This window comes from Oncorhynchus nerka, linkage group LG8 (genome assembly GCF_034236695.1).
Source record: "Oncorhynchus nerka isolate Pitt River linkage group LG8, Oner_Uvic_2.0, whole genome shotgun sequence".
Classification (NCBI taxonomy): domain Eukaryota; kingdom Metazoa; phylum Chordata; class Actinopteri; order Salmoniformes; family Salmonidae; genus Oncorhynchus; species Oncorhynchus nerka.
This window is the reverse complement of record NC_088403.1, coordinates 3,361,412-3,376,500: the sequence shown is the minus strand read 5'-3', so window position 1 is coordinate 3,376,500 and position 15,089 is coordinate 3,361,412. Positions and strand designations below refer to the sequence as shown.

The 15,089-nt window shown below is 46.3% G+C and overlaps 1 protein-coding gene across 1 annotated transcript in view; it reads right to left on the bottom strand.

The window, feature by feature from the left end:
* Positions 1-8,752, bottom strand: part of LOC135572745 (transmembrane protein 178B) — a 194,854-nt gene extending 186,102 nt beyond the window's left edge. The window contains exon 1 of the mRNA XM_065021180.1: positions 7,669-8,752. Within this exon, the coding sequence (XP_064877252.1) occupies positions 7,669-8,047 (379 nt within the window). The 5' untranslated portion in view covers positions 8,048-8,752. The remainder of the gene's footprint in view (positions 1-7,668) is intronic.
* Positions 8,753-15,089: the final 6,337 nt, after the last annotated feature.

Sequence of the window (15,089 nt, the reverse complement as noted above, 5' to 3'; positions counted from 1 at the left end):
GCTGGTTAGACAGCCCTGTCTCTGTAACTAGCTGGTTAGACAGCCCTGTCTCTGTAACTAGCTGTGTAGACAGCCCTGTCTCTGTAACTAGCTGGTTAGACAGCCCTGTCTGTCTCTGTAACTAGCTGGTTAGACAGCCCTGTCTCTGTAACTAGCTGTCTCTCTGTAACTAGCTGGTTAGAGCCCTGTCTCTGTAAGCCCTGTCTCTCTGTAAGCTAGCTGTCTCTCTAACTAGCTGGTTAGACAGCCCTGTCTCTGTAACTAGCTGTCTCTCTGTCTCTGTAAACTAGCCCTGTCTCTTAGACAGCCCTGTCTCTGTAACTAGCTGGTTAGACAGCCCTGTCTCTGTAACTAGCTGGTTTAGACAGCCCTGTCTCTGTAACTAGCTGGTAGACAGCCCTGTCTCTGTAACTAGCTGTCTCTGTAACTAGCTGGTTAGACAGCCCTGTCTCTGTAACTAGCTGGTTAGACAGCCCTGTCTCTGTAACTAGCTGGTTAGACAGCCCTGTCTCTGAGCAGCCCTGTCTCTGTAACTAGCTGGTTAGACAGCCCTGTCTCTGTAACTAGCAGCCCTGTCTCTGTAACTAGCTGTCTCTCTGTAACTAGCTGGTTAGACAGCCCTGTCTCTGTAACTAGCTGGTTAGACAGCCCTCTCTCTAGCTGGTTAGCCCTGTCTCTGTAACTAGCCCTGTCTCTCTGTAACTAGCTGGTTAGACAGCCCTGTCTCTGTAACTAGCTGTCTCTCTGTAGACAGCTGGTTAGACAGCCTCTGTCTCTGTAACTAGCTGGTTAGACAGTCTCTGTAACCAGCTGGTTAGACAGCCCTGTCTCTGTGACTAGCTGTTAGACAACTGTCTCTGTAACTAGCTGGTTAGTCAGACTCTGTTCTACAACTAGCTGGTTAGACAGCCCTGTCTCTGTAACTATACACTGGCTTGACAGAGACTCAAGAATATTAAGCAGTACATGGTTATGGAGGAGAGGAGAAGGAATGGAAGGATGGTGAAGGCTGTGGGGGGGTAGCGATAGAGGGAGGAGGCCCTGTCTCTGTAACCCTGGAGAGGGAAGAAGCCTTGTCCCTGTCAGCTTCAGAATCATTAACAGCTGGAGCTCTTCTATAGCAGTAACTACAGTGAAAGCTCCTAGCTGTCTCTGTAAACTCACTGGTTAGACAGCCCTGTCCTGTAACTAGCTGGTTAGACAGCCCTGTCTCTGTAACTATTCAGGTCAAATCAGTCTCTGTAACTAGCTGGTTAGACAGCCTCTGTCTCTGTAACTAGCTGGTTAGACAGCCCTGTCTCTGTAACCTGGTTAGACAGCCCTGTCTCTGTAACTAGCTGGTAGACTGGTGTAACAGCCCTGTCTCTGTAACAGCTCATAGACAGCCCTGTCTCTGTAACTGTGAAGACATCTACAGAGCTCAGGGATCTGACCTGTAACATAGAGTAGAACCAACCTCCCATAACTCAGGTCAATGGTGGCATAGTAGATCTGACTTGAGCTCTGTTCATAGAGTAGAACCAACCTCCCCATTCAGGTCAATGGTGGCATAGTAGATCTGACCGTACATAGAGTAGAACCAACCTCCCCATTCAGGTCAATGGTGGCATAGTAGATCTGAGCTGGTTAGACACATAGAGTAGAACCAACCTCCCCATTCAGGTCAATGGTGGCATAGTAGATCTGACCGTACACATAGAGTAGAACCAACCTCCCCATTCAGGTCAATGGTGGCATAGTAGATCTGACCGTACACATAGAGTAGAACCAACCTCCCCATTCAGGTCAATGGTGGCATAGTAGATCTGACCGTACACATAGAGTAGAACCAACCTCCCCATTCAGGTCAATGGTGGCATAGTAGATCTGACCGTACACATAGAGTAGAACCAACCTCCCCATTCAGGTCAATGGTGGCATAGTAGATCTGACCGTACACATAGAGTAGAACCAACCTCCCCATTCAGGTCAATGGTGGCATAGTAGATCTGACCGTACACATAGAGTAGAACCAACCTCCCCATTCAGGTCAATGGTGGCATAGTAGATCTGACCGTACACATAGAGTAGAACCAACCTCCCCATTCAGGTCAATGGTGGCATAGTAGATCTGACCGTACACATAGAGTAGAACCAACCTCCCCATTCAGGTCAATGGGCATAGTAGATCTGACCGTACACATAGAGTAGAACCAACCTCCCCATTCAGGTCAATGGTGGCATAATCTGGGTGGACTAGAGTAGAACCAACCTCCCCAGTCTCCAGTCAAACGGCCCCGGTTAGAGGTTCCAGGTTCCAGTCTCCAGTCAAACGGCCTGGGCTAGAGGTTCCAGGTTCCAGTTTCCAGTCAAACTGCCCCAGTTAGAGGTTCCAGGTTCCAGTCTCCAGTCAAACGGCCACGGTTAGAGGTTCCAGGTTCCAGTCTCAGTCAAACTGCCCCGGTTAGAGGTTCCAGGTTCCAGTTACCAGTCAAACTCCCGGTTAGAGGTTCCAGGTTCCAGTTTCCAGTCAAACGGCCAGGGTTAGAGGTTCCAGGTTCAGTTTGGCAGTCAAACTGACCCCGGTTAGAGGTTCCAGGTTCCAGTTTCAGTCAATGGTGCCAGGGTTAGATCTCCAGGTTACCAGAGTCAAACGGCTCCGGTTAGGTTCCAGGTTCCAGTTTCCAGTCACATAGAGTAGAACCAAACTCCCCATTCAGGTTAGAGGTTCCAGGTTCCAGTTTCCATTCAAACTGCCTGGGTTAGAGGTTCCAGTTTCCTGTCAAACTGCCCCGGTTAGAGGTTCCAGTTTCCAGTCGAACTGCCTGGGTTAGAGGTTGCAGTTTCCATTCAAACTGCCAGGGTTAGAGGTTCCAGTTTCCAGTCAAACTGCTTGGGTTAGAGGTTGCAGTTTCCATTCAAACTGCCAGGGTTAGAGGTTCCAGTTTCCAGTCACACTGCCTGGGTTAGAGGTTCCAGTTTCCATTCAAACTGCCAGGGTTAGAGGTTCCAGTTTCCAGTCAAACTGCCTGGGTTAGAGGTTCCAGTTTCCAGTCAAACTGCCTGGGTTAGAGGTTCCAGTTTCCAGTCAAACTGCCTGGGTTAGAGGTTCCAGTTTCCAGTCAAACTGCCCCGGTTAGAGGTTCCAGTTTCCAGTCAAACTGCCCCGGTTAGAGGTTCCAGTTTCGAGTCAAACTGCCTGGGTTAGAGGTTGCAGTTTCCATTCAAACTGCCAGGGTTAGAGGTTCCAGTTTCCAGTCAAATTGCCTGGGTTAGAGGTTCCAGTTTCCAGTCAAACTGCCTGGGTTAGAGGTTACAGTTTCCAGTCAAACTGCCTGGGTTAGAGGTTCCAGTTTCCAGTCAAACTGCCTGGGTTAGAGGTTCCAGTTTCCAGTCAAACTGCCTGGGTTAGAGGTTCCAGTTTCCAGTCAAACTGCCTGGGTTAGAGGTTCCATTTTCCAGTCAAACTGCCTGGGTTAGAGGTTCCAGTTTCCAGTCAAACTGCCCCGGTTAGAGGTTCCAGTTTCCAGTCAAACTGCCCCGGTTAGAGGTTCCACTTTCCAGTCAAACTGCCTGGGTTAGAGGTTCCAGTTTCCAGTTTCCAGTCAAACTGTCCGGATTCCAGGTTTCAGTTTCCAGTCAAACTGCCTGGGTTAGAGGTTCCAGTTTCCAGTCAAACTGCCTGGGTTAGAGGTTCCAGTTTCCAGTCAAACTGCCTGAGTTAGAGGTTCCAGTTTCCAGTCAAACTGTCCCGGTTAGAGGTTCCAGTTTCCAGTCAAACTGCCTGGGTTAGAGGTTCCAGTTTCCAGTCAAACTGCCCCGGTTAGAGGTTCCACTTTCCAGTCAAACTGCCTGGGTTAGAGGTTCCAGTTTCCAGTCAAACTGCCTGGATTAGAGGTTCTAGTCTGGGACATTAGGTTGGATCAGGGCTGTACTGTGTGAGTCCTCCATTCATTAGCTTGCTAATCATAGCAAGGTCTGAGGCCTGGTGCCCATTACTGCAGATGGCAGGTCATCAAGACTATGGAAGCTGCCTGAACACACACACACACACACGGACACACATACACAGCCCCCCCCCCCCACACACACACACACATATACAGACGGACACACACACACAGCCCCACACACACACATACACACAGCCCCACACACACACATACACACAAACACACAGACCGTTACACACACACATACTAATGGTGGACAGTAACCTCCGTCAAAAGCCGGCCAATGCCAGGTGACTCCCATAGCAACCACACATCCACACCATAGAACAGAGACTAGCTTCTTCTGCCAGAGAAGAGTTTACTCACGATTGATCAACAGAACGATGAATAAACATTTGGACATTGGGAATGAATGGTTACACTCATACACAACAGTCAACTCTGAATATAGCCTGTAGGAATAGCACATATGTTGATGTGTAGCCTAGTCTACGGATGAGAAACATTACCTTATTGTCTTTATAGTACACTACTGTAGACCAGGTCTCTATAGATGTATCCTAGTCTAAGGATGAGTCACATTACCTTATTGTCTTTATAGTACACTACTGTAGACCAGGTCTCTATAGATGTATCCTAGTCTACGGATGAGTCTGCACTCTTTGAAAAAAAAAAAAGAGTTCCAAAAGTGTTCTTTGCGGAGGGATGAGGTTTCTACCAGGACCATTTTGATCTGAAGAACCTCTTTTTAGGAAAGGGCTCTTTGCAAGGTAAAGGGTTCTACCTAGAACCTTTAACATTCTAATAAGTGTTTTGAAAGATAGGGTTCTTTGATGAATCTTTGGAGGTTCAGAAGGATTCTTTGGAAGTCTAGAAGGATTCTTTGGAAGTCTAGAATGATTCTTTGGAAGTCTAGAATGATTATTTGGAAGTCTAGAATGATTCTTTGGAAGTTCAGAAGGATTCTTTGGAAGTTCAGAAGGATTCTTTGGAAGTCTAGAATGATTCTTTGGAAGTCTAGAATGATTATTTGGAAGTTCAGAAGGATTCTTTGGAAGTCTAGAATGATTCTTTGGAAGTCTAGAATGATTCTTAGGAAGTTCAGAAGGATTCTTTGGAAGTCCAGAAGGATTCTTTGGAAGTTCAGAAGGTTTCTTTGGAAGTTCAGAAGGATTCTTTGGAATTTCAATAGGATTCTTTGGAAGTCCAGAAGGATTCTTTGGAATTTCAATAGGATTCTTTGGAAGTCCAGAAGGGTTCTTTGGAATTTCAATAGGATTCTTTGGAGGTCCAGAAGGGTTCTAAATAGAAACATACACTGCTCAAAAAAATAAAAGGGAACACTTAAGCAACACAATGTAACTCCAAGTAATTCACACTTCTGTGAAATCAAACTGTCCACTTAGGAAGCAACACTGATTGACAATAAATTGCACATGTTGTTGTGCAAATGGAATAGACAACAGGTGGAAATTATAGGCAATTAGCAAAACACCCCCCAATAAAGGAGTGGTTCTGCAGGTGGGGACCACAGACCACTTCTCAGTTCCTATGCTTCCTGGCTGATGTTTTGGTCACTTTTGAATGCTGGCGGTGCTTTCACTCTAGTGGTAGCATGAGACGGAGTCTACAACCCACACAAGTGGCTCAGGTAGTGCAGCTCATCCAGGATGGAACATCAATGCGAGCTGTGGCAAGAAGGTTTGCTGTGTCCAGAGCATGGAGGCGCTACCAGGAGAAAGGCCAGTACATCAGGAGACGTGGAGGAGGCCGTAGGAGGGCAACATCCCAGCAGCAGGACCGCTACCTCCGCATTTGTGCAAGGAGGAGCAGGAGGAGCACTACCAGAGCCCTGCAAAATGACCTCCAGCAGGCCACAAATGTGCATGTGTCTGCTCAAACGGTCAGAAACAGACTCCATGAGGGTGGTATGAGGACCCGACGTCCACAGGTGTGGGTTGTGCTTACAGCCTAACACCATGCAGAACGTTTTTCATTTGCCAGAGAACACCAAGATTGGCAAATTCGCCACTGGCGCCCTGTGCTCTTCACAGATGAAAGCAGGTTCACACTGAACACATGTGACAGACGTGACAGTCTGGAGACGCCGTGGAGAACGTTCTGCTGCCTGCAACATCCTCCAGCATGACCGGTTTGGCGGTGGGTCAGTCATGGTGTGGGGTGGCATTTCTTTGGGGGGCCGCACAGCCCTCCATGTGCTCGCCAGAGGTAGCCTGACTGCCATTAGGTACCGATATGAGATCCTCAGACCCCTTGTGAGACCATATGCTGGTGCGGTTGGCCCTGGGTTCTTCCTAATGCAAGACAATGCTAGACCTCATGTGGCTGGAGTGTGTCAGCAGTTCCTGCAAGAGGAAGGCATTGATGCTATGGACTGGCCCGCCCGTTCCCCAGACCTGAATCCAATTGAGCACATCTGGGACATCGTGTCTCGCTGTGGTTGCACCACGGACTGTCCAGGAGTTGGCGGATGCCAAGAGAGAGAGAGAGAGGTAGAGACAGAGAGAGAGAGAGGTAGAGACACAGGGAGAGAGAGAGGTAGAGACACAGAGAGAGAGGTAGAGACACACAGAGAGAGGTAGAGACACAGAGAGAGAGGTAGAGACACAGAGAGAGAGGTAGAGACACACAGAGAGAGAGGTAGAGACACACAGAGAGAGAGGTAGAGACACAGAGAGAGAGGTAGAGACACAGAGAGAGAGGTAGAGACAGACAGAGAGAGAGGTAGAGACACAGAGACAGAGACAGAGAGAGGTAGAGACACACAGAGAGAGAGAGAGACAGCGAGAGGTAGATGTGAGAATGGAGCCGTAGTTACAGCAAGCAGCAGGCCTACTACCATCTAGTGGATCAGAGCTTTGTGTTGCCATGGTGCATCAGCCTCAAATGATAGCCTGTACTCTCCTCCTACAACATGACACATACGACTCAGCTGAAGGACATTTGAAATCCAGCATTACAGAGGTGTTGGTGACGTATTTCTATCTTACCACGCTCTCTCTGAGAGAGATAGTGGCTTGAAGAGCTTGAATAATATGATTCTTCTGAAGCCTAATTGTCTAGCCAGGGGCTTGTGAAGAGCACAACTAACCACGGTCAACCAAAACAAACTATTTCATAATTTCCCAATATGAGCAATATTCAGTGGCTTGATGTTTGGTCAGGTAAACACACAGACTACACATAGATAGACCCCCGTTATGTAACAGTAGACCTACTGTCTTATTGTATACAATGATGTTTGGTCAGGTAAACACACACACTACACATAGATAGACCCCTGTTATGTAACAGTAGACCTACTGTCTTATTGTATACAATGATGTTTGGTTAGGTAAACACACACTACACCCAGATAGACCCCTGTTATGTAACAGTAGACCTACTGTCTTATTGTATACAATGATGTTTGGTTAGGTAAACACACACACTACACACAGATACACTCCCGTTATGTAACAGTAGACCTACTGTCTTATTGTATACAATGATGTTTGGTTAGGTAAACACACACTACACCCAGATACCCAGATAGACCCCTTATTGTATACAATGATGTTTATGTAACAGTAGACCTACAGTCTTATTGTATACAATGATGTTTGGTTAGGTAAACACACACACTACACACAGATACACTCCCGTTATGTAACAGTAGACCTACTGTCTTATTGTATACAATGATGTACTGTGTTATACGTTTCTTCTCTCTCACCTTTGCGAATGAGGTCTTCTGTGTCCTGGTCGAAGCCCAGTCGGTGGCATTTGCTCCACAGTCCCATGTTGGTGGAGTTGTACTGCCTGCTACACTCGTCCGCGGCGGACATAGCGAACAGCTGCCTTCTGTTCCGGGCTAGGAGCAGCTTGTCCTCCCAGCGGTCCAGTCTGGAGCGGCTAGCCCGCAGAGGGAGGCTGTTGTTGGGGATGTAGATAAAGCCTGGGTTCTTACGGCTGGAGAAGCTCCGACAGCGCTCCCGATACCTCCGCGCGTCAGTCTCGTACCAGTGGTCGGAACAGATCGCCACTGCTAGCATTCCTAGGGCGCACAGAGAGAGGGACAGGCCGGCGTAGAGCAGTAGCTTCCCTGCAGCCATGCTCGGTTTCTCTGCTTTTCTCAGAGCCGCCGCATCAGCACCACCAGCCTATGGACAGCTCCTCTGCTCTCCTCTCCTCGCTCTGTCGGTCTGTCGCTTTGTCAGTCAGCACAGCGCTGCTACGGCTTTTTACAACCCACCTCCAACGAATCACTTTATACATCTCCCCTTGGCGCCGATAGCAAGACCACCATCGAGGTTACAACCATGAGCAAATAGAATTTAAGTCTAGGTTGCAAATCATAAAATTCGTTGAATCTACCGGAGAAGGAAAGGTCCTTGCTGTAAAATAGTGTTCCGTTCCGTTCTTTCCCGCGTACGGGAGAGAGTGATCTGGAGAGAGGGAGCGAGCGGCTGCAGCTGTTCCGATGCTGCCTCGACTGGGTGAAAAGATGCTGATCTCACTCCCCGGCTCTCAGCAACCCTCCATCTGCTGCGATTAGGCGGAATGGGGCGAGACAGGAACAAACGTCCACGCAGAAACCACAGATGGGTTTTTTTTTCCCCCCAAAGCGTTTCAGTTCGAGTCGAAAACCTACAAAACCAGAGAAACAAGGAATATTATTAGCCTGAACAATCGTGAGATCCCACTTTTAGCACGAGCTCGGATGTTTTACAAGAGCATGCCATTGCTCTTGTAGGCTATTCTGTAACAGGCCACGCTACAATGTAATCTCCCCCAAATTAAACGTTATGCTTGCTGGGTGTTCAGTGATGTTTTTGTCGTGCAATGTGCACATGAAAAGGTCATGTTTTGTTGTCAGTCAAAAGCCCTTGGCATGCAGCCCCCCCACCATCCCATCTGGACTAAAAGGGCTGGCGATACGTGAATGTAATAGGGATATGACCTCATCCAGGACGCACCGTAACATGATCACTCATTGCCAAATTAAACCGCACAACGTCTGTCGTTCAAAAAGGAAACGTCCCCAATAGATATTAATATATATATTTTTTAAATACCTCGCTTCATTACCATAATAAATGTACATAAAGGTAATTCAACATGAATATCCAAATTACCGTAACAAGACAATCAATTACATGCGGTTGAATACGTCTCTATGTCCATCTGGCTCAACTCAAATAGCTACATCACATCAGTGTGTGACTCGAGGAGGGTTGGACGCGCATCAACTCACCGCTCAGAACGACGCGACTTCGGCGTAGCTTTACGTTCCAGATGTCTTCAAACGTTCAGTAACCGGAACAGACTAAAGCTTCGCCTTCAAATATTAATTGCACAGAGAGACTCTGATCCCTGATGCACTGGGCGACATTGACAGGAGCCAGGAAGCGTTGCGTAAAGATGTTATTTGACGCGGCAGATGTCGCCGTTGGGATTAACTCCTCAGAGGGATATATATATATATATATATGTAGGCTAAAACAATATGCGTTATCGTTACTGTCGAGTTTAAAACCCCTCTGGCAGCTAGGCTCCCAACGCATTCAGACTAGTGTGGACAGTCTACAGCGGTGACGTCATGGTGTCTAAATTCATTGTTTATTAACAAAAAACACCTTCTTAAAGAAATAGTACCCCCCTCCCCACCCCTCTCTACTTGTGAGGTGAGGATTTAGGTTTCCAAACATATTACGCCTCTATAGAAAATGGCCTGTGCTTTTGTTTTTTGACGGAATGAGCCTCATTAAGAACAACGTCGACAACCCAACATAGCACCTGCCCAGTCTTCCGTCAGAAATGAAAGGAGTCATTGAACCAGGGCACCATTTGATATCCCTGACTACGTAGTTGTCAAGGAAGAAGACAGGGGGCGCTGCTGCATAATTTATGACGAGGCTGAGACGCACCTGTCACACCACTGGAGAGTCGTCTATCTACTGTGACAGACAGTTTGCCACGTCATATATGCCAATACAAACGGGCTGCACTGAAGTAGGGGTAGATATTTTACAGCTTAATGAAAACTATATATTACTACACAACATTTCTTCACTGGACTAAAGCCTGTTATTATATCTCATGGGTGTCCCCCACCACTCTCAACAACAAGACCAATCTATTATAAGTGGAGGGACAACAGGGACAATATAACAGGGACCAGACTGACTGGTCTGGAGGGACAACAGGGACAATATAACAGGGACCAGACTGACTGGTCTGGAGGGACAATATAACAGGGACCAGACTGACTGGTCTGGAGGGACAACAGGGACAATATAACAGGGACCAGACTGACTGGTCTGGAGGGACAACAGGGACAATATAACAGGGACCAGACTGACTGGTCTGGAGGGACAATATAACAGGGACCAGACTGACTGGTCTGGAGGGACAACAGGGACAACATAACAGGGACCATACTGACTGGTCTGGAGGGACAACATAACAGGGACCATATTGACTGGTCTGGAGGGACAACAGGGACAATATAACAGGGACCAGACTGACTGGTCTGGAGGGACAACAGGGACAACATAACAGGGACCATACTGACTGGTCTGGAGGGACAATATAACAGGGACCAGACTGACTGGTCTGGAGGGACAATATAACAGGGACCATACTGACTGGTCTGGAGGGACAATATAACAGGGACCAGACTGACTGGTCTGGAGGGACAACAGGGACAACATAACAGGGACCAGACTGACTGGTCTGGAGGGACAACAGAGACAATATAACAGGGACCAGACTGACTGGTCTGGAGGGACAACATAACAGGGACCAGACTATATTGGGAATAGGGCTCTGGTCTATAGTAGTGCACTATATAGGGAATAGGGCCCTGGTCTAAAGTAGTGTACTATATAGTGTACTATATAGGGAATAGGGCTCTGGTCTAAAGTAGTGCACTGTATAGGGAATAGGGCTCTGGTCTAAAGTAGTGCACTATATAGGGAATAGGGCTCTGGTCTAAAGTAGTGCACTATATAGGGAATAGGACTCTGGTCTATAGTAGTGTACTATATAGGGAATAGGGCTCTGGTCTAAAGTAGTGCACTATATAGGGAATAGGGTTCTGGTCTATAATAGTGCACTATATAGGGAATAGGGCTCTGGTCTATAGTAGTGCACTATATAGGGAATAGGGCTCTGGTCTAAAGTAGTGCACTATATAGGGAATAGGGTTCTGGTCTATAGTAGTGCACTATATAGGGAATAGGGCTCTGGTCTATAGTAGTGCACTATATAGGGAATAGGGCTCTGGTCTAAAGTAGTGCAATATATAGGGAATAGGGCTCTGGTCTAAAGTAGTGCACTATATAGGGTATAGGGCCCTGGTCTAAAGTAGTGTACTATATAGGGAATAGGGCTCTGGTCTATAGTAATGTACTATATAGGGAATAGGGCCCTGGTCTATAGTAGTGTACTATATAGGGAATAGGGCTCTGGTCTATAGTAGTGTACTATATAGGGAATAGGGATCTGGTCTAAAGTAGTGCACTAAATAGGGAATAGGGCTCTGGTCTAAAGTAGTGCACTATATAGGGAATAGGGTGCCATTTGGGCAAGAGGTGTCACTACAGTCCCCGGTTCGATTCCAGGCTGTATCACATCTGGCCGTGATTGGGAGTCCCATAGGGGCGTGTCGTATGGGTTTGGCCCGGTGGTAGGCCGTCCATTGTAAATATGAATTAGTTCTTTAACTGACCAGTTAAAGGAAAGGTTAAATCAACAAACAGCTGCCATCTGGATCACCTTCTGGCTCTGCTTGTTGTGAGCTTGTTAGCTGCTCCCCCCCGTTACACACTTCCTGTCAACTATCTCCCACTTGTTTACTTCAGACAATATTAGGCTATTTGTGTGGCTAGCTATCGGCTGATGTGTTCCCTTGTCTCATTCTTTATCCCTGACATCGTCTTTAATGGCAACATCCTCTAGCTGAAGAAGAGGGGACATGACTGTGTTACTAATGCCCGGCTGTGTCCTGAATGGCGCCGGGGCCCTGGTCAAATGTAGGCCTCTGTATAGGGAATAGAGTGCCATTTTGGAGGCAGTCCTGCTACAGCTTCCTGTCTATCAGCTTCCTGTCTATCAGCTTCCTGTCTATCAGCTTCCTCTCCATCAGCTTCCTATCTATCAGCTGACCTCCACCCTTCTCAAGAAATACATTCATTATTCAAAATCACTGTGGGGGGAGTATAACAAACGCTCAGTAACATCAGTTTATTCACATTACAGAGACCAAGACCTCTTGTGAGCGAAGAATTAAACAAATGTCCAGATCCATCTCCAGATTTTAGGTAGAGAACAATATACAACAATACAATAATAGTAGATATCAAAAAGTTTGGACACACCTACTCGTTTGGGGAAGACATATTTAATTTTTGAGATTCTTCAACCTTGCCTTGAAGACAGCTTTGCACACTCTTGGCATTCTCTCAACCAGCTTCATGAGGTAGTCACCTGGATTGGAGGTGTGCTTTCTTTAAAGTTAATTTTTGTAATGTATTTCCTTCTTAATGCGTTTGAGCCAATCAGTTGTGTTGTGACAAGGTAGGGGGGATATACAGAAGACAGCCTTATTTGGTAAAAGACCAAGTCCATATTATAGCAAGGACAACTCAAATAAGCAAAGGGAAACTACAGTCCATCATTACTTTAAGACATGAAGGTCAGTCAATCTGGAAAATAAGTGCAGTCGCAAAAATCATCAAGTGCTATGATGAAACTGTCTCTCATGAGGACCGCCACAGGAAAGGAAGACCCAGAGTTACCTCTGCTGCAGAGGATAAGTTCATTAGAGATACCTGTCTCTCATGAGGACCGCCACAGGAAAGGAAGACCCAGAGTTACCTCTTGGACAGAGGATAAGTTCATTAGAGTTACCAGCCTCAGATTACAGCCCAAATAAATGCTTCAGAGTTCAAGTAACAGACAAATCTGGCCTTCACGGTCGAATTGCTGCAAAGAAAACCACTACTAAAGGACACCAATAAGAAGACACTTGATGGGCCAAGAAACATGAGTAATGGACATTAGACTGGTAGAAATATGTCCTTTGGTCCGATGAGTCCAAATGTGAGATTTTTGGATCCAACCGCCGTGTCTTTGTGAGATGCAGAGTAGGTGAACGGATGATCTCCGCATGTGTGAATCCCACCGTGAAGCACGGAGGAGGAGGTGTGATGGCATGGGGTTGCTTTGCTGGCGTCTGTGATTTATTTACAATTCAATGCACAATTCAATACACTTAACCAGCATGGCTACCACAGCATTCTGCAGCGATACGCCATCCCATCTGGTTTGCGCTTAGTGGGACTATCATTTGTTTTTCAACAGGACAATGACCCAACACACCTCCAGGCTGTGTGAAGGCTATTTGACCAAGAAGGAGAGTGATGGAGTGCTGCATCAGATGACCTGGCCTCCACAATCACCTGACCTCAACCCAGTTGAGATGGTTTGGATTAGTTGGACCGCAAAGTTAAGGAAAAGCAGCCAAGAAATGCTGAGCATATTTGGGAACTCCTTCAAGACTGTTGGAAAAGCATTCCAGGTGAAGCTGGTTGAGAGAATGCCAAGAGTGTGCAAAGCTTTCATCAAGGAAAAGGGTGGCTACTTTGAAGAATATAAAATCTAAAATACATTTTCATTTGTTTAACACTTTTTTGGTTACTACATGACTCCATATGTGTTATTTCATAGTATTGATGTCTTCACTATTATTCTACAATGTAGAAAATAGTAAAAATAAAGAAAACCCCTTGAATGAGCAGGTGTTCTAAAACATTAACAGAGTAGCCCTCCTTGCCGCCCTTAGGACTAAACCAAGTCATGTGAAAACAGGGGAGGACTTCACTTTAGCAGGTAAAAAAAACTACACACAATGAATACACGACATGAATAACCAACACTCAGGTACTGTGAGTATATCCAACATTATCGAACTGCAATAACTATGCAAAACCTTTTAGTTTACATAACTAACACCAAAACAATTTAAAATATTCCTGTGTACATTGACGTTTAACACAGAAGTTGACAAAGTCACGTTCCCTATGATCACTGCATCTAACTGGCGGCCGTCCGGCTAATATGCACAGTGTGTCACGTTCTGACCTTTATTTCCTTTGTTTTGTCGTTATTTAGTATGGTCAGGGCGTGAGTTGGCGTGGGCAGTCTATGTTTGTTTTTCTATGATTTGGGGATTTCTATGTTTCGGCCTAGTATGGTTCTCAATCAGAGGCAGGTGTCATTAGTTGTCTCTGATTGAGAATCATACTTAGGTAGCCTGTTTTGTCATTGTGGGTTGTGGGTGATTGTCTATGTTAGTTGCTTGTGTCAGAACAGTTCTCATTATAGCGTCATTCATTCATTCATTCATTCATTCATTCATTCATTCATTCATTCATTCATTCATTCATTCATTTATTGTTTTGTATAGTTTGTATTCAGTTGTTCAGTGCTTTTTTAAATTAAAAAATCATCATGAACACATTCCACGCTGCATTTTGGTCCGCTCCTGACGACGATCGTGACACAGTGGAGGTGAACCAGGAAGTGTTTGTGTTTGTTTATGCAAATACTTTGACTGTGAACTTTCACAAAGTAATAAATGTGTCTGAGTGATTCTCTAACTGTGGTTAATCAATAATTTGAGTAGGACGTAACAATGTTGACAAACTATAACTAACAAAGCAAAACATGGTTCATGTCAAATCTAGCAACTTTAATAACACAAGCAAACAACATGGAGCAAGTTAACCCAGGAGATGGAGAGAGGGATGGAGCTGGTTAACCCAGGAGATGGAGAGAGGGATGGAGCTGGTTAACCCAGGAGATGGAGAGAGGGATGGAGCTGGTTAACCCAGGAGATGGAGATAGAGGTGGAGCTGGTTAACCCAGGAGATGGAGAGAGGGATGGAGCTGGTTAACCCAGGAGATGGAGAGAGGGATGGAGCTGGTTAACCCAGGAGATGGAGAGAGGGATGGAGCTGGTTAACCCAGGAGATGGAGAGAGGGATGGAGCAAGTTAACCCAGGAGATGGAGAGAGGGATGGAGCTGGTTAACCCAGGAGATGGAGATAGAGGTGGAGCTGGTTAACCCAGGAGATGGAGAGAGGGATG